At 40.5% G+C, this 24,519-nt stretch overlaps 1 protein-coding gene across 7 annotated transcripts in view; it reads right to left on the bottom strand.

Annotated features, from left to right (window-relative positions):
• SPART (spartin) overlaps positions 1-24,519 on the bottom strand; it is a 290,314-nt gene that overhangs the window by 25,793 nt on the left and 240,002 nt on the right. For 2 of the 7 annotated variants that reach the window (XM_060394045.1, XM_060394046.1), the window contains exon 3: positions 1,045-1,856. In XM_060394045.1, the coding sequence (XP_060250028.1) occupies positions 1,045-1,856 (812 nt within the window). Of the gene's footprint in view, positions 1-1,044; positions 1,857-3,507; positions 3,585-6,948; positions 7,017-10,628; positions 10,773-10,953; positions 11,128-24,519 lie in introns of those variants that run through there. The other 5 variants (XM_042255146.1, XM_042255143.1, XM_042255141.1 and 2 more) reach the window with 5 other exon arrangements.

Below are 24,519 nucleotides of genomic sequence, written 5' to 3'. Positions count from 1 at the left end.
AAGTGGACTTCATAAAGTAAAAGCTGCATAAGAATTGAAAATATAACATATAATGAAAGAAAACAAATGTAGATAACTAGTACTGTAGCTAAACCACATCACCTGGACTTGTGAAAGCACCTGCCTTGCTCAGTCATCTCCCTGCCATGCAGATCCTTTTGTTATATCCAATGAATACTGAATCTGTATTTCCAGAAACCCATCTCCCCATACTAAAACAGACTGATACTGGACCATCACCTACAGAATACCTCAGGAATTCCCTAACAGTGTCCTAACCTCAACCTTTATTTAGCAACAGTCTTTGCTCTTGGACCAAGGTGTATCCTGGTAAATGTATATGCTTGGAAAGTTAGAACTGCTTCTCAGATGATGATCATCAGAGTCTATACTTGTAGACCATGGTTTCTTAACCTTGGTATGACTGACATTTTCAGTTATTTTTTTTAATTGATAAGAGCTATCCTATTTAATGTTTAGCAGTATGCCTGGCCTCTACCCACCATATATGCCAGGAGCAACAGCACACACCCCAGTCCCAGCTGTGACAACCAAAAATGTCCCCACGACTGTTAAAATATCCCAGGGTATGTGGAGATGGCAGGGGTGATTCCTACTAGTTGAGAACCACTGTTCCAGACACCAGGCTGCATCTAGCCCCGTTTGGCCCCTCAGTGGGGTCTTGACAACATTTGTGGAAATTTACAGTTACACATGCACACAAGAGTTACACAAATCCTTTTTGAAATTAAAGTTATTAGGGTTCTTGTTCAGATAAAAAACTAGAAGGATGAATATCCCAATCTCCTTCAGGCCCTGTCATCACAAATTTAATACTAAAACAAGACTTTATATATAAAGAAAAAGAAATGTTATCAAATACAAACACAGATGCTGAAGGAGCACAAATTTCATGAATTTAAAAAGGAACTAGAAATTATAGTAACCTTTTTGCATTCACTGTCTTGGACACATCATAAATATTATCAAATAAAAGTAGTATGTTCTACACATATTTCAAATTTGTTTACCTCTTTGGCTTACCTGGAGAAATCCAGGAGGACGATTTAGAAAGGTATCGAGAGAATTATCCAAGAACCTCACGATTCGAAGGTACCCAGGATATGAAGGTGCACTAACCTCCCCTGCGGGATTTACAAAGAAAATTTGTACTCCGTTTGGTATCAAAATCAACTCATCTGCATCCAGCCCTAAGGTCTCAAGAGGAGGTGGCTGAGAGTGATTCCTATAGAAGTTCTCCCCAACTGACGAGAACTCCCCAGATTCTGTTCCATAGGATACAGTGTAGTGACCCTCAGCAGCCTGAGGAGTGTAAGCAGGGGGTGCTTCGGACGGATGACTCTGACACGGCAAGGACAAAGTAGCAGGTGTACTACTCGATTCTGCACTTGCAGCTGAAGTGCTTCCATTTACTTCACTGTGTTGAGGAAGTGAACTAAAGCACTGAGGCTCTGGTGACTTTTCAGACACGTCTTTAGGTGGAAATTCTGGATACAACTTGGGCACCTCCTGAAGATCATTCCGTAGAGAAGTGGCAAGACCCTTCTCTAGAATTTCCAACCTGGTACGTACATTCTGTAGCGTTTCTTTCATTTTCTGTTGCATCTGCCTAGCAGACTCCCACTCAGGACCTGTGTACTCAGGATCCGTTGATGAAATGCTGATTCCTCTAAGCAGGTGTCCTATTCCTTGCTTATAGTAGTTCTTTGCTTCTTCCTTTTGACCTAACTCATCTGTATTCAGTCCTTTATTAACAAATACAAAGGCTTTCTTGTATGCTTCCTTGATGATCTTAATTTCAATAGGTTCTCCATCCTGGGGTTTTTGTTCCATTTCTGCAAAACAGGAAATATATTTTTAATTACCTTATTTAGATATTTGTTTACTTATTTAGTATCAATTCCTCCCATCTGAATATACTTCAGAGGACTGGAGCCTTGCTTGTCTTTGTTCACGGATGTATTTCCTAAGCCTATTTAGATGTGACATACAGAAAATATTCAATATGTATTTGTTGAATGGATGAATATTGCTCTTGCTCCTAACTATCTTTTTAATTAAAAATGTAAGAGAACAAGCCAGAATATAGCTACTGAATAATTTTCTTGTTCCAGTTTCTTAGAAGAAAGAAAAGTTTCCTCTATCTTTTAGGTTGGAACAAGAGTCTCATTCTAAAACTCATTATACTTCTGGATTACAGTAGCTAATTAAAAATGAAGTTGAATTACATACTGGAGAGGACAGAAATGCCGGGGGGAAAAATGTATCTGAATGAAACTTTACAGTTACCTTACTTTCATTTAAAGGTGGCAGGTTTCTCACATGCAGTTAGCCCTTTTCCCTCCCCAAACTCCATTAAAGTGACTCACAAGATTATTTAAAAGGCATAACCATTCCTTTCAATGAGAAAGAGGCATGAACAGATACTTCACAAATGACCATGTGAAAAGGCATTCAACACATGATTCCTTCATGGAAATGAAACTAAAACCCAAAATAGGACTACAGCTGACCCTTGAACAGTATGGATCCACTTATACATAGATTATTTTCAATAAATGCAGTACTGCATCTTCATTTTATGGCTCTTTAATTAAGCGTACGGAAAAGTTTGTGTTTGATTAGAGTCATCACAACACGTGGAATCAAAAGAAAGAGGGTCTGTGTCCTGATTCAATCCAAAGTGTTTCAGTTTTCTGCCCTTGTTATTTATCAATTCCTTTGTCTGAGGCAGAGACAGTAATACAGAGATTTTTAACTATGTGGTGATTGGCTCCTCTAATCCCATTGTTCAAGGTCAACTATATATACTTATCAGGTGGCTAAAATTGAATACTGGCAAATGTTAGAGAAGACGGAAACTGGAACTCTCATATACTTTGCTGGTGTGAGTGAAAAATGGTACAGCCACTATGGAAGTCTGGCATTTCTATCTAAGGTACGTTCACCCACTCTATGATCCAGCAATTCCACTTAGAGGTATATAACCAAGAGAAATGAATAAATACACACCAAAAATATGTACAATAATATTCAGAGCAGCTTTATTCACAAAGCCAAAATCTTGAAACAATCCAAATGCCCACCCACAGGAGAAGGGATAACAGTGGCATGTTCATATTTTGCAGTAATACACAGGATTTTTTTTTTAATTGATGCCTGCAATGTGGATGACTCACCAAGTCTTTACACAAAAGAAGTTACATACAAAAGATTTCATACGGAGACTACTATCCTGTATGATTTTGAGGAACAGGCAAAACTAGTCTTTGATGACAGAAACAAAAATAATGATTACAGGTGCTGGTACAGACTTGAAAGGGACACAAGGGGACGACCTTATAGCATATGGAAATGCTCTCTATCTGGATCTGAGTGGTGATTACATGGGTGTATGCAGATATTAAAAATCTGTAAATTTAAGATTAATGCTCTATATTTTACATTACATCCATTAATAAAACAAATAACGAAGCCAAAACTCACAAAAAGGGAGGACGGAGGGAGTCAACAGTGCTTCGTTTCTGAAAGAGGTAGCAGACACAGCAACTCAGGAAACAGATCTGAGAAAGCGGAGACCTACACTGTCAATCAAGAAACCAGAGAAGCAGCCCCACATATATTTCATGGTAGAACCTCCAAAAGGCACAGGGACTGATGGGATTCAGTCCTCCTTTGGAAGAGAGTAGAGGACTGAATTAGGGACGGAGTCAAAGCTAATTTACAAAGTAGACCCTCAGATCTCTCCTAACCAAGCCCTAGAACACTATTTCTCTCCAGCCTGGAAAGAAGAGTGGGTGCTTTAATTCAAAAGAGCATAAAAAAGAATACATTTGAATCAGTTCTAAGGAGGTGGATGAAACTGGAGCCGATTATACAGAGTGAAGTAAGCCAGAAAGAAAAACACCAATACAGTATACTAATGCATATATATGGAATTTAGAAAGATGGTAACGATAACCCTGTATGCAAGACAGCAAAAGAGACACAGATGTATAGAACAGTTTTTTGGACTCTGTGGGAGAGGGCGAGGGTGGGATGATTTGGGAGAATGGCATTGAAACATGTATAATATCATATATGAAACGAATTGTCAGTCCAGGTTCGATGCATGATACTGGATGCTTGGGGCTGGTGCACTGAGACGACCCAGAGAGATAGTGCGGGGAGGGAGAAGGAAGGGGAGTTCAGGATGGGGAACACGTGTATACCTGTGGCGGATTCATGTTGATGTATGGCAAAACCAATGCAATATTGTAAAGTAATTAACCTCCAATTAAAATAAATTTATATTTGGAAAAAAAAGAGCATAAAAGAAAATACCTAATGTGGTCTTAAGTTTTCAGAAGAGATCTATATTAACTGTGGAAGGACTCAGGGTTTAATCAGCAATAAGTACACAGTAAACTACGGAAATAAAAATCAAGACAATTATTAACTCCAAAGAAAACAAGATGCTGAGCTAGGAAGAAAAGTAATCAATGTACTGTTTCAATTTTGATTAATATCATAATAATATAAATAATGAATCCTGATACAAGCCAAATTATAATACAACTATCTTGAGAAGATGGGAAGATGAATGGATAGAAAGTTTATGCGCCTGTGGTACAGCATGGGAGACCTAAAATTTCATCTTTCCTACTAGAAAGTTAACGGACAATGAATGCCTAACGCCTAACACTGAAAAATAAAGTAACAATATAAGCATCCTATTTATTACAGATTCAGACAGAAAGACCAGAAGTGGTAAGAAAATGGATACAAGCTTTGGGAGTAAGGGATGAGCCCAGGGTGGTGGGATCTCTGATTTTCACTGCAAGCCTTATAAAAATATTTAATTTCTTTATACGTGCAGGATAAAAACAATTACTAATTTAAAAAAATTAAACTAAAGCTTTAGAGCAGCACTGTCCAACAGAATTATAAATGTTAACTACATATGTAATTTAAAATTTTCTAATAGCCACATTTAAAAAGTAAAAACTTCAGTGATAGCATTTTATCAAAAAACATCCAAAATATTATTTTACCATGTACCCAATATAAAAATTATTAATGAGATAGTTTTCCTTATTTTTGGCATTAAGTCTTCAAAACCTAGTGTGTATTTTACACGAGGCATATCTCAATTTCAACTACCTTCATCTCAAGCCCTCAATACCCATATGTGTCTACTACAGACACTGTGGTTTTATTTTCCTGTGATTTCAGTAAAAATTATAATGATAGGATAATTTAAAGGACTTCAGGCTCTTTTAGCAACCATTTGCACTATAAAGGCATCACCAAACTAGCCTAACCATACTTTCTAACCTGAAAAATAAACCACTGGTCAGTCACATACAGGGACTTGACGGTAGTTGAGACAGAGTGTGTGTGTGTGTGTGTGTGTACATTTATGTATATCTGTCCCCAATTTAGAAAACATCACATACAATCGACTATAATTAGAGATCTTACTTGTCCCACCTTGAATCCCCTGTGAAAACTGACAACCCCACACTGGAATCTGTCTTAAGAACAGAATGCCAGTAGAATGCTTTCTTTCCTCAGACATCATGGGATAGGAATTCTGCATTCCACCTTCCTTAAGATACAAGCAGGCTCAGAGTTCAGAAAGCAAGACAGCAGAGGTTACACAGGTGAGCTGACCCAGGAATTTAACCAGCACTCTTAAGTTTGTTCAAATGACTTGAACAGGGTCTTGACAACACTGTGACTTGGCATTTTTTGCTCTGTGCTATAGGATACAACATGTTCTTCCCTGATAGCTCAACTGGTAAAAAAAAAAAATCCACCTGCAATGCAGGAGACCCCGGTTTGATTCCTGGGTTGGGAAGATCCCTTGGAGAAGGGATAGGCTACCCACTCCAGTATTCTTGGGCTTCCCTTGTGGCTCAGCTGGTAAAGAATCCGCCTGCAATGCAGGAGACCTGGGTTCAATCCTGGGGTTGGGAAGATCCCCTGGAGAAGGGAAAGGTTACCCACTCCAGTATTCCAGCCTGGAGAATTCCATGGACTGTAGTCCATGGGGTTGCCAAGAGTCAGACAGGACTGAGTGACTTTCACTTTCACAGGACACCATGACTACCAAGGACACCATTTACAGAGCTTTTAATGTGTGCTGGAGACCAAGCTAGATGTTCATTTCATTCAGTCCTTACAAACAAATCTTGAGACATTGTTACTGTTACCAGTACTTTGCAAGGAAGAAAACTGAGGTTTAAAGGCCATAACTGCTTTAGATCACATGTTTCTGAAAGACCTTGGAGCTAAGAATTACTTTCATATTTTTAAAAGGTTATAAAAACAAGGATATCCAACAGAGGTTATATGTGGCCCACAAGCCTAAAACATCTTACCATCTACTATCTGGCACTTTAAAAAAAGAATTTACTAACCCACTGCCTTAGATTACAGAGTTAGATAGTCTGACTCCAAAACGAATCCTCTAAATCAGGGTTTCTCAATCTCAGGTGGACTCACATTTTGGGCTGGCAAATTCTTTGTAATCGGAGGCTGTCCTGATCACTGGAGGATGTTTATCCCTACTCTGATCTCTATCTACTAGGTGCCAGAAGCAGCGACCCCCTCTACGCACCACATGACGATCAAAAATATCTCCAGGGCTTCCCTGGTGGCTCAGTGTTAAGAATCTGCCCGCCAATGCAAGAGACACAGGTTTGATCCCTGATCTGGGAAGATCCCACTTGAGGCAAAGCAACTGAGCCTATACTCTAGAGCCTGGGAACCACAACTACTGAAGCCCAAGTGCCCTAGAGCCCATGTTCTGCAACAAGAGAAGTCACAGCAGGAACTCGAGAAATGCCAGCGAAGCAACAAGGACTCTGCACAGCCAAACATTTAAAAAATAAATAAGTAAAGTTATTTAAAAAAATAATCTCCAGGCATTGCCAAACGTACCCTGGCTGCAAAATCATCCCCTGTTGACAACCACAGCTCAAATGGTCTTTAAATGAGGGACTGTGTACCTAGGGGAACATGAAGATTTGTCAAGGAACATGTAACAACAACATATACAATTTTAAGAAAAAGGCTTTCAGATCCCTCCTGACTAAAACTGACCTATGGGCAACAGACCTGCAGTTTAGCTATCATGCTATTGCTTTTCCTCTTTCAAGCTCCTTTCACAGTCTTCCCAGTTTGCAAAACTTTACCAAGTATACCACACTCCTATTTCTGTTTTTACTATGGTATATTTCCCAGCATGCAAAGGCAGAATTCATGGTAGAATGAAACAGCCCAAAAGTCACAGGTGTCAATTTCAATTTTAGGCATGACTCCAACTATTCATCTCCTTAAGATATAAATTTCCACTAAAATTCCATTTTTATATTGAATTATCCTTTATCAAAATCCATCGGGTATTATGCTGTTCTATTACTACTTCTAATAATTCAATCCAGAAGGAAAGTAACTCCTAGAGCTATAGTCAAAGAAAAATTTTAAAACTTAAGTTTCAACTTACACAAGTATTTTTATTAAAGACATGTATGACAGAAAATAAAAAGCTTTTGAGTATAAATAAATGACATTAAGAGAATACTCAGGAGTGGGTACAAGTAGAAGTAATTAAAATCAAAATACAATTTCAAGAAAAGGAACCACGTAAAATAGCATATATTTTAAAACCTGATGGTGATGTATATATTATACCCCATGAGATACAGTTAGGAGTGATGAACCAATTTTATATTAAAATGTATCTATACTATGTGGGATACTGCATCCTTTCCAACCACCTGAGAGTATAATGCAAAACATTATAAACCAACTTAAACCTATGCAAGTGGAATTGTTTTACACAAATTATTTTGGTTCACAAGTAAATTAAAAACACAGTTTTAAATCCACTCACTATGATATTATACTGCAAACATGAGACAAAAATGGTCTGTGACACTTAGAAGCACCGTAATTTACTACCTTTTATTAAGCTCTCTGGATATGCTTGGCGCTGTTACATGCTCCATTTACTCCTCATATCCTTGGAGGGTTGTTCTGATTTAGAAAATGTTTAACAAATACTCAGCAGCTTGCTCAAGGACTAGTCAATGAGGTGGTAAATGGAAGAGATAGATTCAAAGAGTCAGGCTCAATAGGTATTTGTCAAGAAAATGACCTGTCTGACTCCAAAACTAAACCTCCTGCTATATGAACAAGTGAGCAGAGTGAAGGAGGTGTGAAGGGTAACTCAAGTGTTTCAGTTACTTAGACTTCAGGCTTAAGTCTTAAAGGGTAGATAGCATTTGAAGACAGAAAGAATGCACAATAAAGGAACCCTAGGTAGAAGCAGTATTACCTTGCAAATGTCTTTATTTAAAAACTTATTTCACACAGGGAGCTGAAAGATTTCCTAAATAATGTGTCACTGGAGGAAGGCAGGGGAGGTGCTATTCACAGGGAAGACAGGTGTGTGTGCACACGTCCATGTGTGTGTGTGTGTGTGGGGCGGGGGTGGTTCCATGGGTCAGCTGCTGCTGAAGAGCCTTCCTTGCTGTCTTCTTCACTTTGAAGAGGGAAACTATATATATATATATATATATGGCAGTGACAGCCTGGAGATCTAAAGGATGAAATGTACTTGGTAATCTCATCACAGAAAGAAGAAACTTTCTACTAAAATATTACATTTTTATTCTGTGGTTGTTACAGGATTTGCTTTTTCTCAGTACTCTCTGAGAAGATGCATTTCACAGAAAAAAGGACTATACGATGGTGACTTAAAACAAAGAAGTCTATCCTACCCCTAACCAGAGTCAAGTGCTCATCAAGTGTCTTGAAAAGATAAAAACTATTGTTACATGACTTCACACTTTAATTTTTAAAGTTGAGAACAGAAAAAGTCTTTGAAACGTTAATCAAATATAAAACAATATCTACACCACTACATTCATCTTCAATCACAAATCAAAACCTGGCTCCAGATACCAATGGCGCATTTAACTTATTTTTCAAACGTTCTAATAAAAGTAAAATGCATTTATTTGATAAAACAGTGTGTGTGTGCGAGCGCGCGCGCGCTCAAGTGCGCTTTAAAAAAACACTAGGAGCAAAGAAGTTCAATTCTGAACCAAACACTTTGTCTTTATTAGTTCAATCTCATAAACACTTGGAGAAGGCAGTGGCACTCCACTCCAGTACTCTTGCCTGGAAAATCCCATGGATGGAGGAGCCTGGTAGGCTGCCGTCCATGGTGTCGCGAAGAGTCAGACACAACTGAGTGACTTTACTTTCACTTTTCACTTTCATCCATTGGAGAAGGAAATGGCAACCCACTCTAGTGTTCTTGCCTGGAGAATCCCAGGGATGGGGGAGCCTGGTGGGCTGCCATCTATGGGGTCACACAGAGTCGGGCATGACTGAAGTGACTTAGCAGCAGCAGCATAAACACTAAAAGTAGTAACAATCATGCTAACAATCAATATCACAAGAAGTCTTTAATAATATAACCATTCATCTCCTGAGAAGGAGGAGAAGCAGAAGCTGTTGGGATGCCCACCCATCTGGCCCTTTACAAAATAAAACCAAGCTAACAAACAAAAGGAGCAGGAACTTTCCCCAAGTAACTGCGTTCTGTAGCAACTCGCCCTATTTTCACTTGCTAGAGGAACTATATATAGTGACATTTCACAAAGCCTCCCAGATAAGAGAGAGCACAAGAGATAAGAGCTTCTTATTCCAAATACGTTTCACATAAAGTCACCAACTTAAGTCTGCTAATGTAAAAGCGAAACAAAAAGTACCTCCACTTATAATGGCAGGGGGGGCCTTCTCATTACTTTTACTTTAGGAAATTTCAAAGAAAATTGTTGAATTCCTAAACATTTAAGGCTACGCATTTCAGAGGCAAACAACAATGAAGACAAGCTCATTAAATTACAGTGCAATAAAGCAAATCTCGAGCATCCTCAAGAGACAGAGTAAAGCAATTCATTTACAATTAAGAGTGGAGAACTGGGCCAGCCCTACAGTAACGCAATAATGCCGTGTCACGAAACTGCGCATTCCAAGAGCAACTTTCTCCAGCCAGAGAAATTAAGTCGGAGGGATCTTCTGCAGTGCTCAGTACCGCCCCCCCCCACCCCCGCTAAAACACGAACAACTGTTTTCGAAGGAGTAAAATCGCGAGCTACCCACCCCCATGTGGCTGACTTTCTGTAAAGAAAGGTTTCGGAACTTTCACTAAGCTGTAAGCGCCGGGTGAGGGTGAATAATCGGTAAACAGCGGGGGTGGGGAAGCCAGAATGGTCCACAGATGCTCCGGGAGGACCGCCACCCGAGGGGGCCAGGCGGCGCCCTCCAACCCAACAGTAAATAGGGAGGGGGCGTAGCGAACTCGAAGGTGCCGTAGATACAGGAGGTGAAGGTTAACTAAGAACTTCTCCAACGAATCCCTCCCAAAACCGCTCCCTTCCACGAAAGTTCCATCTCTGAGACCTGGATGGGGGCCCGAGGCCTTCTAGGCCCTTCCCGCCCGGCCAGCGCGCCGCGGGCCCGGGGCGCCGAGCCACCCGCCCGCCTTTGCGGGGGTGGGGTCCGCGCAGGGGCGACTCCTTCCCTCCCTCCGGCCGCCGCCCCACCTGTGCCTGCCAGACCGCCCGGCCCTTCGGCCGCAGCGCAGAGTCCGCTCCCTTAGACGCGGTGCCACCGCCGCCGGCCCCCAGCGCTTCGCGCGGACTGGCCCGCGCGTCCCGGAGCCCCGCACGCCGGGGCTGACAAAGCCTGAGGAGGCGCGCGCTGCGGAGCGCACCACGTCACGGCCGCGCCGCCCCGCCCGCCGGCGCGGCTCCCGCGTGACCCGAGCGCGCGGCCCCCGCAGCTCGGCCCTCACGTGACGCCCACGCGGGCCCGCTGCCGCGCGGACTCGTCCCCCGCCCTCCCTGCCTCAGTTTTGTCCGCTCAGACCTTCTAAATGGCCTCTGGGGCGACGTCAGTCCACTTGGAACGTCTGAGTCACCGTCAAACTCTAGGAGGAGAAAAAGATAAAGGGCCGAAGGCCGGAGGAGAACCACTTGAGCCAGGGACTCAGCGCGGACTCCCGAACTAGGGTCTGCCGGCCACGTCGACGGTCCGGCGCTTGCGCAGTCTCTTAGTCTCTGGCGGACCCCAGGCCGGGAGGGAGTGGTCCAGAGCGGTGGGCGTTGAGGGTTGATGGTTAGGGGGAGCCGTGTGTGCAAAAAGTTTGTAGCAACAGCATGGTTAAAAAAAAAAAAAAAGAAAGAAAATGTTAAGTTCGTGACGCCTAAGGTTAAATAGCAAATGTGCTGATTCCATTTATGTTTATGGAAAGTCAAAAGGGGAAAATCAAAGTAAACATACGCTTCTTTAGAAGTTATTTAAAGTTAATAAGATAGTTTCCGTGCGTGGACAGGGAATGTTGCCTGATTTTCCAGTTCTGCAAGGATCAAGCCAGTGCAGCCGGCCCTGCCCCCGCACATGAGCCCCAGGCGAGTTTAGGATGGGGAAAAACACAGCAGCAGGTCTGTGCTTGTTACTGGTCTAGATAGTGAAGATACCTATCTAAAGATTAATGAACCCAGACTCTTGCATCTTCTGATATAGAGAAAGGGACTGAGATCATGAACTTTAGATAATCTGTTCTTTGTGATTAGCAGTAATCTTTTGAAGCTCCACTTTTTTTCCCCTTAAGGGGAAAACACTCCACAAAACTACATATTCTGGTTTCTCTCTGATTCTTCAGAGCAGTTCTTCAAAATTATCTAAGAGGTTGTCTCCAGGGCAATAGTCTTTAGTAAGAGCCTAGTATAAAACTTAAATCTTGAAACTTTTAGATTGTATGTTTGTCTTCTGTCTGCAGATGGAAGATTTTACAGTCTTGAATAGACTTGCCTTTAAAAACTATGTGTGTGTATATACATATATATATATATATATATATATATATATGGTACCCTGAGCTCATAAGACTAACTAAGTGACTTGTTTGAGAATGGCAGTGACTTAATTCCAGATGAATTGTTACTCCGTTCAGTCAAAATTGGGCTTCCCTTATGGTTCAGCTGGTAAAGAATCTGCCCGCAATGCGAGAGACCTGGGTTCGATCCCTAGGTTGGGAAGATCCCCTGGAGAAGGGAAAGGCTACCCACTCCAGTATTCTGGCCTGGAGAATTCCATCGCAAAGAATTGGACACCACTGAGCGACTTTCACTTTCTTTCAGTCAAAATTAATGATGGGAAATATTGGATGACTATTGGAGGAGGCTCTTAAGTTTAAAATTTGGTAGTTCCATTTGGTATTAATAGTTCTCTGAAATCTCAGAAAGATAACAGCCATCCATCCCAAAGAGAAAACCTATGGGGGGGGGGGGGTGTATACATTAATACAGTGGGTTTAAATGATTTTCCTCTTATACACCTTAAAAAGAATTCTGAAAAACTGTGACTAGGAACCGTCTCCCTCATTTTTGATTGAGCATCAAAAATTTTCATCTCACTTAAAGAGTTTCCCTGGTGGCTCAGAGGTTAAAGCATCTGCCTCCAATTCGGGAGACCCGGGTTCGATCCCTGGGCCAGGGAAGATCCCCTGGAGAGGGAAATGGCAATCCACTCCAGTATTCTTGCCTGGAGAAGCATAGTAGGTTACAGTCCACGGGGTCGCAAAGAGTCGGACAGGGCTGAGCGACTTCACCTCACCTTCACCTGAAGAGTTGTAAAGGATACAAATTGTTTTCTAGTAAGTTGACATCCTAAAGTAAGAGATACATAATTTTTAATTGTAGCCAGTAGAGCCTAAATACCAGATAGTTTTATATCATCATCAATTTTTAAAACTATATAGACAAGCATTTCTTTAATAGGAGAAAATGTTACACCATTCCTTTTCTTCTTTTTATTTATTTATTTAGCTGCACCAGGTCTTAGTTGTAGATCCTGTAGATCTCAGACAGGATCTTTTGTTGTGGCTCATGGGATCTAGTTCCCTGACCAGGGATCAAACCTGTGCCCCCTGATTTGGGAGCACAGAGAGTTAGCCACTGAACCACTAGGGAAATACCCATTCCTTTTTGCCTTAAACTCATATTTCCATGGGGCTTCCCCAGTGATTCAGAGGATAAAGCATCTGCCTGCAATGCAGGAGACCCAGGTTCGATCCCTGGGTTGGGAAGATCCCCTGGAGAAGGAAGGCAATGGCAACTCACCCCAATATTCTTGCCTGGAGAATCCCATGGACAGAGGAGCCTGGCGGGCTACAGTCCACTGGGTCGCAAAGACTCGAACATGACTGAGCGACTTCACTTTCTTTCACTTTCATGTTTCCATATCACTTGATGAAATTTTACCCTGATATTTATTCTGGTTATCCCCAAAATATAAGCAATAAAAAGAAAAAAAAAGTTAAATTGTATGTCATCAAAATTAAAACAATTTGCTCTTCAAAAGGCACCATCAAGAAATCAAAAGTACAACCTACAGATTGAGAATATATTTTCGAATCATCATATTTTACTTGTATTTCAAGCATATGAAAGTTATTAGGTTAGTTATAACCTAATAATCAACAAGTTAAGTAATAAAATTTTAAGTGGGCAAAAGATTTGAATAGGTATTTCTCCAAAGATATACAACTGTCCATGAAAAGATTCTCAATGTCATTAGTCTTTCAGGAAATGCAAGTCAGAAACATAATGAGATGCTGTTACTTACTCACTAGAATGGTTGTAATAAAAAGACACTAACTAGTGTCCTACAAAAATGTGGAGAAATTCAAACCTCATGCATTACTAGTAGCAATGTAAAACGATGCAGTCATTTTTTGAAAAAGTTTGTCTCTTAAAAGGTTATACATAGACTTACCATTACGATCGGAGAAGGCAATGGCAGCCCACTCCAGTACTCTTGCCTGGAAAATCCCATGGGCAGAGGAGCGTGATAGGCTGCCTCTCCATGGGGTCGCAAAGTGTCGGGCACGACTTCACTTTCACTTTTCACTTTCATGCATTGGAGAAGGAAATGGCAACCCACTCCAGTGTTCTTGCCTGGAGAATCCCAGGGATGGGGGAGCCTGGTGGGCTGCCGTCTGTGGGGTCGCACAGAGTCAGACACGATTGAAGGGACTTAGCAGCAGCAGCAGCAACCATTACTATATGACCTAGAAACTCCTCTTATAGGTGAAATTCTATAGACATATGTTTCCATTTTACTTGGTTCAAAATATTGGGAGATGCTGCTGTTATAAAACTCTTTCCACACTTACATATTTATTAATAGTGTGTTTAGGTGGCTAGAGTTTCTCAGTTTTCATATCTATAAATATTAAAATTGAAATAGGATGTTGAATTCTGTCTAGTTCTGGAAATAGTTTACATATAATACAAACAATAATATAAATACTTGTGCACACATGCAAAGTACACAAGAGGACTTGACAGAAATGTTCATAGCAACCTTATTTAAAACAGCCCCAAAGTGAAACAACCCAGATGTCAATCAACTGATGAACTGATCTTTGAAAATGCAGTATATCACTACAATGAAATATTCTATTCCCAAAGTTTCCACAACGTGGATGACCCTCAAAAACATTATGCTCAGTGAAAGAAGCCAGACATGAACATAAATTTCTTTTTCAATGATTTTTCTTTGAAAGGCAAATATAAAGAGGCAGAAAGTAGATTTATTGGTTGCCAAGGGCTGGGCTTGGTAATGGAATTGACTGTAAATGGACAGGTGGTTTTTCCTTTAGGGTGATGAAGATGTTCTAAAATTAGATTGTGATGATGGTTGTACAGCTCTGTAAGTACAATGAAATTCACTTGAATTGCATATTTAAAATGAGTGAATTTTATGATATTTAAATTATATATGAAACAGTTTAAAATTATCTCCTGGGGAATTCCCTGGTGATCCAGCGGTTAGGACTTCACATTCTCACTGCTGAGGGCTTGGGTTCAGTCCCTGGTTGGGGAACTAAGATTCCACAAGCTGCAGGGTGCAGCCAGAAAAAAAATAACAACTCCCTGATTGACTATTACAATTATCTATATTATATGTATTATACCTGTGGACAAACATTTATTGAACAAAGAGTATATATTTATTGGAAATATACCCTGATAAGTTCATAGAGACTTCTTCAATTAATTCATACATTTGTGGATGACTCATTTATTTTTAGAATGGGACAGGATTTAGCATCAATTCTATCCTAATTTTAATATTTAAAAATGTAAAGCTTGAGAAACTGCCTGCATAAACAAAATAAAATTAACAGAAGGAATTTTATAACAGCATCGTCATTCAATTCTTTAAACTATCTAATCTTATGCCACATATCACTATGATACATCATGCAAATCTGTATTTTACTCCAATGGATCCTTATTCCGTTTTTTTTAATTAAAAAACTGAAAATCACTTGACAGCCAAAATATCTGTCTCCAAGTAATAATAGTTATTTACCTCCTCAGTTTCTGGGAAGAACAGCAAAAAGACTTTATTAACACAGACCATCTGGTACCACTGAGGTCCCAGTATCCTTAGTAATGCCACATTCAAGGGAGTGCCTGAACACCTCTAGTGGTGGCTGGGCACAAGGGGGGAACCCCCACGTCACTGCCACACTCACTCAGAACTCAGCTTCAGCAACAGATAACTGGGGCAGGAGGAACGCTGGTGCCCCTAACCCTCCTAGACAGAGAGCCCCCCCACTGCCAGGTGTGGGGAGAGGGAGCCCACACCTAGCAGTGGCATGGGAAGCACTCCTAGGTCTGGGAAGTGGGAGAGTAAAGGGTGGGAGGGCAGAGGGAAGGAGGGAGTGACTCTTGATTTAAATACCACAAACTCTCTCTGTTCTTGTGATTTCAGATCTTTTGGGGGAGTGGTCTGCAGAGTGTCTTATGCTGTTAAGGCAGAATTGACACTCTCAATAAGGTGGGTTTTAATTGCCTTACTGAAAATCCACAAAAACTAAACATATTAAAGTTTTTCTGTGTTTTATCTTGTATAACTTGATTAATTTTGTAGCCCTTTAAACATTACCAGTCTATTTTAAGTGATCACCATATGTGGGTTATTTGGTTAACTATTAAGGTCCTTTATTTGCACAGGCTATTTGCACAGGCTTCTTCCACGGCAGCACTTGATATGTGCTCACCTGTATGTTTTACTAAAATTTGCAGAAAGAAAAAAGATTTTAGTCACAATCAGTTAAGATCACTGACTTCCCTTCCTGTCCTTGGTGTTTACATGACTGCAGCACATTTGTAATCTAGGGCTTCCCTGGTAGCTCAGAACCTACCCACAATTCAGGAGACCTGGGTTTCATCCATGGGTCCCTGGAGAAGGGAATAGCTATCTACTCCAGTATTCTTGCCTGGAGAATTCCATGGACTGGTGGGCTACAGTCAATGGGGTCTCAAAGAGTTGGACACAACTGAGCAACTTACACTTTCACTTTCAAGGAGAAGTGGAGTTGGTGGTTGTTGTTGTTGTTGTCCAGTCATTCAGTTGTGCCCAACTCTTTGCGACCCCATGGACTGCAGCACTCCAGGCTTCCCTAGCCTTCATCATCTCCGAGAGCTTGCTCAAACTCATGTCCATTGAGTCAGTGATGCCATCCAACCATCTTATACTCTGCTGTCCCCTTCTCCTGCATTCAGCCTTTTCCAGCATCAGGGTCTTTTCTAATGAGTTGGTTCTTCCCATCAGGTGGCCAAAGTATTGGAGTTTCAGCTTCAACATCAGTCTTTCCAATGAATATTCAGGACTGATTTCCTTTAAGATGGACTGGTTTGATCTCCTTGCAGTCCAAGGGACTCTCAAGAGTCTTCTCCAACACCACAGTTCAAAACCATCCATTCTTCGGCATCAGCTTTCTTCACAGTCCAACTCTCACATCCATACATGACTACTAGAAAAACCATATCATTGACTAGACGGACCTTTGTTGGCAAAGTAATGTCTCTGCTTTTTAATATGCTGTCTAGGTTGGTCATAACTTTCCTTCCAAGGAGTAAGCATCTTTTAATTCCATGGCTGCAATCACCATCTGCAGTAAAAATAAAGTTAGCCACTGTTTCCACTGTTTCCCCATCTATCTGCCATGAAGTGATGGGACCGGATGCCATAATCTTCATTTTCTGAATGTTGAGCTTTAAGCCAACTTTTTCACTCTCCTCTTTCACTTTCATCAAGAGGATCTTTAGTTCCTCTTTGTTTTCTGACATAAGTGTGGTGTCATCTGCATATCTGAGGTTATTACTATTTCTCCTGGCAATCTTGATTCCAGCTTCTGCTTCATCCAGCCCAGCGTTTCTCATGATGTACTCTCCATATAAGTTAAATAAGCAGGGTGATAATATACAGCCTTGACATATTCCTTTCCAATTTGGAACCAGTCTGTTGTTCCATGTCTGGTTCTAACTGCTGCTTCTTGATCTGCATACAGGTTTCACAGGAGGCAGTTAAGGTGGTCTGGTAGTCCCATCTCTTTAGGAATTTTCCACACTTTGTTGTGATCCACACAATCATAGGCTTTAGTGCTGTCAATGTGCATTCAATTATGAGATATGTTTGTAGTTGCTTCTGTGTGTGATTGTGTTATTGCTAGCCATCCTGCTGTAGCACTGACTTTCAGGAAAATTCCTATTCTGCTGGCTTATCTGTTGCCATTTAACATAAAGATGCCAGCTAAGGGTAGTCATGTATGGATGTGAGAGTTGGACTGTGAAGAAAGCTGAGCTCCAAAGAATTGATGCTTTTGAACTATGGTGTTGGAGAAGACTCTTGAGAGTCCCTTGGTCTGCAAGGAGATCCAACCAGTCCATTCTGAAGGAGATCAGCCCTGGGATTTCTTTGGAAGGAATGATGCTTAAGCTGAAACTCCAGTACTTTGGCCACCTCATGCGAAGAGTTGACTCATTGGAAAAGACTCTGATGCTGGGAGGGATTGGGGGCAGGAGGAGAAGGGGACAACAGAGGATGAGATGGCTGGATGGCATCACTGACTCGATGAACGTGAATCTGAGTGAACTCCGGGAGCTGGTGATGGACAGGGAGGCCTAGTGTGCTGCGCGATTCATGGGGTCGCAAAGAGTCGGACATGACTGAGCTACTGAACTGAACTGAAGGGTCATATTGCTCTATGAACGTGTCCTACAGTACAGAGCATCAAAAGACTGATGGAAGAGAAACACCATTTGAAATATATGGGGCTAGAAGCAAATCTATTTCAAATGATTCCAGTCATCAGACACGAAAGGATGCCTGCATGGGTGTGTGCTCAGTCATGTCCGATTCTGCCACATCATGGACTGTAGCCCACCAGGCTCCTCTATCCATGGAATTTTCCAGGCAAGAATACTGGAGTGGGTTGCCATTTCCTTCTCTAGAGGATCTTTAGTTGGTTTCTTTAGCAAATACATAAATATCTTTTTAAAAGAACCTATTAATTAAGCTACAGAAAACAATTCTTTTAACATTTCTTACTAACTTGATTTGGCTTTGCTCTGATCAAGTTGATAATTTTTATATTATAAAGAGGTTAATGAATGCTCAGTAAAGTACCTTATTTTCTATATATTTATATGTATAAATCGGAGAAGGCGATGGCACCCCACTCTGGTACTCTTGCCTGGAAAATCCCATGGACGGAGGAGCCTGGTAGGCTGCAGTCCATGGGGTTGAGAAGAGTCAGACATGGCTGAGCAACTTCACTTTCACTTTTCATTTCCATGCATTGGAGAAGGAAATGGCAACCCACTCCAGTGTTCTTGCCTGGAGAATCCCAGGGACGGGGGAGCCTGGTGGGCTGCCATTTATGGTGTTGCACAGAGTCGGACACAACTGAAGCAACTTAGCAGCAGCAGCAGGAGCATGTGTATAAATATATGTCTCTGTTAAAAAGCAGAGATGTTGCTTTACTCTCAAAGGTCCATATAGTCAAAGCTATGGTTTTTGCAGTAGTCATATATGGATGTTGAGAGTTGGACCATAAAGAACGTTGAGCGCCGAAGAATTGATATCTTGGAAAAACTCAAAGAACTGATGCCTTCGAACTGTGGTGCTGGAGAAGACTCTTGAGAGTCCCTTGGACAGGAAGGAGATCCAACCAGTCAGTCCTAAAGGAAATCAGTCCTGAATATTCACTGGAAGGATGGATGTTGAAGTTGAAGCTCCAATACTTTGGCCACTTGATGCAAAGAGCTGATTCATTGGAAAAGACCCCAATTCTGGGGAAGACTGAAGGCGGGAGGAGAAGGGGACAACAGAGGATGAGATGGCTGGATGGCATCACTGACTCAGTGGACAGGAGTTTGAGCAAACTCTGGGAGATGAAGAAGGACAGGGAAGCCTGGCGGGCTACAGTCCATGGGGTCACAAAGAGTCAGACATGACTGAATGACTAAACAATAAAATATGCATAGTAGGGTGGGGGTTAACACAAGACACTAGAGTTCTTACTCTGCAGGGCTTCAGTAAGCCACTTAGAGAGGCTTCCCAAGTGGTTCAGAGGTATAATGCAGGAGATGCAAGTTCCATCCCTGGGCGGGAATATCCCCTGGAGGAGGTCATGGCAACCTCCTCCAGTATTCTTGCCTGGAGAATTCCATGGACAGAGGAGCCTGGTGGCCTACCTAGGGTCCATAGGGTTGCAAAGAGTTGGGCATGACTGAAGCTACTGAGCAAGTACACATGAGTTCCTAAGGACACAGGCAAATAAGAGACAAATAAATGAAAGAATACCCAAAGCATTTTGTAATACTGTTACTAGATTAGAAATGAGCAGAGATTGGCAGCAAGTGGAGTGAAGAATGAGAAGCAGTGCACATTCAGAAGAGAGGAGAAGGCAAGCAACCCAGTAGACTGACAAAAAAACTCAAAAGAAAAAAAATTTACCTCATATTGCATTTGATTCTATTTTGATTTGTGATCAATAAACCTAAATTTCCTGAATCCTTAGTGTAGTTTACCAAAAAAGGAAAGAAAGAAACGAAATGCATTGTGCTTTGTTTTTGTTTAATTTGAACTACAAATTTTGGGAAATTTCTCTAAAATTTCAATATCCATCTTGCTTACACTGTCCAGAACAAGACAAATATACAATTGATGCTGAACAGAACTAAACTAGGGAAGGCATAATCTCAGAAACAGAAGTGTCCTGTAGACTGTGAATGCCTTGGGAATGTCTGGACATTTGGATGAGAGTGTCGGATTTTCTACAAGAGGTGGAGATGGAGGCTCAAAGGAAATGTCAGCACCCTTCAGTCTAAGACCATCAAGGATACATACGAAGTGTAAACTTCTATTTAAACACTGTTTGTCTTTTTGTAGGAGAAACCTGTGCGTGGAATATGAGAGAACCCCTTGATAAAACAGTGAAGTTGTTTCATTTTCTGCATAGCAAAAATGGTGGTTATATTTAAGTACTCCACGTACATGTGTAAAGGTCTTCCAAGTTCTGTGTAATTAGGGATAACAAGCATAAAGGGAAGAGGGTATCTTTAGTGCTGGTTGGCTAGCTGTATATTAGCCCCTTCTCCTTCTTGAGTATATCACCTATGCGGAAGCTGAGAAGAAAAATGTGTGATGACTCAAAACCGATATAGTTCCATGTATTCTGGCATCTAGTATTACTGCTAAAAGTCTAGAAAGCTTATCATCTTAGTGATTTTCAAAAAAAATTTTGAATGAGGCTTAAAACTTCTAATCCAGTTCTGAGAATATAAATACAGTTGTTAAAAAAAAAAGAACAGGAAATAAATATGATATACAGTGTTATTAACTAAAGTACAGAGTTTTGTTTAAATTTCACAAAATGTCATGCTAGTGTCCATTATTTGTTCTCATATCTTATTCAAGATTCTGCATTGTATTCAGTTGCATTGAGTAGCCTGCAACAAATTCTAGTAAATTCTCTTTTCATTTTTATACTGTTACTATACATTTCTATACTGTTCTAATTTTCCTTATTATGGCTTCATAAATACACTCATCATTCAAAAGTGGACATTTAATTTCCAAATGCCTGGAGTTTTAAAATTATCTTTCATATTAATTTTCTCATTTAAATGGTTTCTTCTCTGCAATCACCCCCTCTTGGTTTTTTCAGTCTTCTAACCAACCAGTCCATTTTGAAGGAGATCAACCCTGGGATTTCTTTGGAAGGAATGATGCTAAAGCTGAAACTCCAGTACTTTGGCCACCTCATGCGAAGAGTTGACTCATTGGAAAAAACTCTGATGCTGGGAGGGATTGGGGGTAGGAGGAGAAGGGGACGACAGAGGATGAGATGGCTGGATAGCATCACTGACTCGATGGATGTGAGTCGGAGTCACACTGGGAGTTGGTGATGGACAGGGAGGCCTGGCGTGCTGCGATTCATGGGGTCGCAAAGAGTCGGACACGACTGAGCGACTGCACTGAACTGCACTGAACTTTATTGAGACTTTCAATGACTAAATCAAAGATCTCTCTTGGTAAATGCCACATTGCACTTGAGAATATGTGAGCTGTTTTCAAATATATTTTGATATTGATTTCTACCATAATTCCACAGCGTTAAGAGAATAGACTCTGACTTTAGTACCTTTAGACCATGCAATTTTTGCACCTTGTTTTATGTCCCTGGATATGTTCCAGTGCCTCCTAGTTTATAGTATATGGCACTTGAATAGAATTTGTATCCTACTCTTCTGTGAAAACTGTATAAATCTGAATTATGTTGAATTGGTTTAAAATTAAAAAAAAAAACTGTGCAATGAGTTGCTACTAAAATCCACTGAACACCAGGAATTCATTATTGGACATCCTTGATTGTCTTGGGGGGATTCCCCTTATAGAACAGCTAAGTCTTTTCTGGCAATATTCAGGCAATTTGAATGGAAAGATCTAGGTCCAGAAATTCCATCCTCAGCACTTTCATTACTTGGGGCAGATCCATCCTAGCCTGATTGTCCCCAAAACTGATGTTACAGCAGATGACACAATACTGGACACAGATTTGAATGCATCAGTTCACAGAGAGTTCAGAAGAAAAGATGCTATTCATGGGGGGAAAAAAGGTCTACTATTTTTTGAAATTTTGTAAAAATACACCAAGGATTACATTTTACAGTTAAAAACTTCAAACAGTTCCATCCAGAAATTCTTTCTTTATTGTTCAATCATATTTATTTCCTGAACAGCCTGTGTTTCTTAGTCTTTTTTGCATGTTTGGATTTCTAACTGGTGATGTTGCTTTAAAAATAAAGTTTCTTTTCCTAAAGTAATGCAACCTTTAAACAATATTCATCTTCCTATAATACAGCTGCAATGACTTGGTGTCATAATTAATATGTGAAGATAAGAAATCCAATAAATTTGGATTATTTTCTTTTCCTACAGTCCCAGTTTTTCTGGAACACTTATTACCAACAACAAAGTTATTGGCTTTTACAAAATCATATTCTGGATAGAAGGTGATCTTGAGGATGCTTATTTCTTTTAAAAGAGCCAGTTCTGCCATCTAAAACATTTCTTTAGTTTAATTTGCATATAGACAAGTCCCTGTGTTGTCAGCTCACAGCATAACTAAGCATCACTGATCTTTATTTCGTCACAAGGCTTGATTGTAACAGCAGGGTGCTTCTTAGGCAGTTCTAAAGTAACAGAAATTAAAATGCGAACAAAATCACGTTTAAACCAGTCCATAGAAAACTGTGTATATATATTAAGCCTACTCTCAGGGTCTATAAATTACTCCTTCAGAGTAATTTAAGAGTTTTTGGAATTTGATTAACTCAAATAAAAAGTTTCTGTTAAATTTTTTGAAAAAATAAATTTGGGGCTATAGTAATAAATATCTTTTTTGTGTAGACCAATTCTGTGGAAGGTCCCCTACTGGCCATTTTACCTACTTCATTTTATTTCACCTTCTATGAACCAGGAATAAGAAGGCAATTGTCAGATGAAGAAATGGAAGCTCAGAAGGTTTATATAATATATTCTAAACCACACAGCAAGTACCTGACAAAGCCAAGATTCCCAAAGATTGTTTTCAGAATTACTTTGTTGAAATTGACATTTTCTACTACCATATTTCAGTATGAGTAGTTTCCTTATTATATCTTTGAATTCTCCCAAACAGTATGGAATGAGGTTTATTAACATTCAGTAATATGTTCTAAATCTCAAGGCTAGTAAGTGGTAGACTACAATTGAAACCGGAAGTTTTGACTTTAAAATGTTAGCATTTCTGGGACCTTCCTGGTGGTCCAGTGGCTAAGACTCTGAGCTCCAAATGCAGTGGGTCCAGGTTTGCTCCCTGGTCAAGGAACTAGATCCCGCATGCAACAACTAAGAGTTCTCATGCCACAACTAAAAGATCCTGCAAGCTGCAAATAAGACCCGGAGCAGCCAAATGAGTAAATGAAAATAAATATATATATTTTTTAAGTTAGCATTTTCTACTATAAGGTAGTGTCTCGTTGGTTATCTGATTCCCAAGAACATATTTTGGAAGAATCTGAAACATCCTAGTAAAGAAAATTTTACCAAGACTAGAAATTCAGGGGTTTCTTCAATTTAGTTCCAAAAATAAACATAGAATCATGAACTATCAAATGTGCTTATGCTTGAATCCTTGCCAGTCTGACCTACTACCTACATAAACAGAGGCAATTTATGCTGAAAGCTTCAGTTCTCACCTTTACATAACTGGGATAACAATAACTACTTTGGAGGACTGTCCTGGCCAGTAAGAAAGATAATGTATGCCACACTCTGTACCCTACAAAGAGGCCGCAGTTTGGAGTGGTTAAGAGCTCACACCCTAAAACCAGCTACGCGAGTTCAACCTCTGAGTCCCCACGTCAGCTCTGTGATCTTAGGCAAATTTACTTTACCCATCTGTATCACCATTTTCTCACAAGTAAAACGAGGTAATGGTAATAACTACTTTATGAGTTACTGTGTGTAAAGTGCTTAGGGAAAAAATGGTTCCATTAAATTAAATGTGCCTGGCATATTATAAGCACTATTTAAGATGTTGTTAAATTTAAAAAATATTTTGAACATAATAGATGCTGAATAAATGGTAGCTACTTTACTTGGCAGTTACTTGGGTGATTTTAATATTATACATATATACACACATGTATGGCTGTGAGAGTTGGACTGTGAAGAAAGCTGAGCACCGAAGAATTGATGCTTTTGAACTTTGGTGCTAGAGAAGTCTCTTGAAAGTCCCTTATACTGCAATGAGATCCAACCAGTCCATCCTAAAGGAGACCAGTCCTGAATATTCATTGAAAGGACTGATGCTGAAGCTGAAGTTCCAATACTATGGCCACCTGATGTGAAGAACTGACTCATTGGGAAAGACCCTGATGCTGGGAAAGATTGAAGGCAGGAGGAGAAGGGGAAAAGGGAGGACGAGATGGTTGGATGGCATCACCGACTCGATGGACATGAGTTTGGGCAAGCTCTGGGAGTTGGTGATGAGCAGGGAAGCCTGGTGTGCTGCAGTCCATG

This window comes from Ovis aries, chromosome 10 (genome assembly GCF_016772045.2).
Source record: "Ovis aries strain OAR_USU_Benz2616 breed Rambouillet chromosome 10, ARS-UI_Ramb_v3.0, whole genome shotgun sequence".
Classification (NCBI taxonomy): Eukaryota; Metazoa; Chordata; class Mammalia; order Artiodactyla; family Bovidae; genus Ovis; species Ovis aries.
The sequence above is the reverse complement of the archived record's forward strand: the minus strand, read 5'-3'. Positions and strand labels throughout refer to the sequence as shown.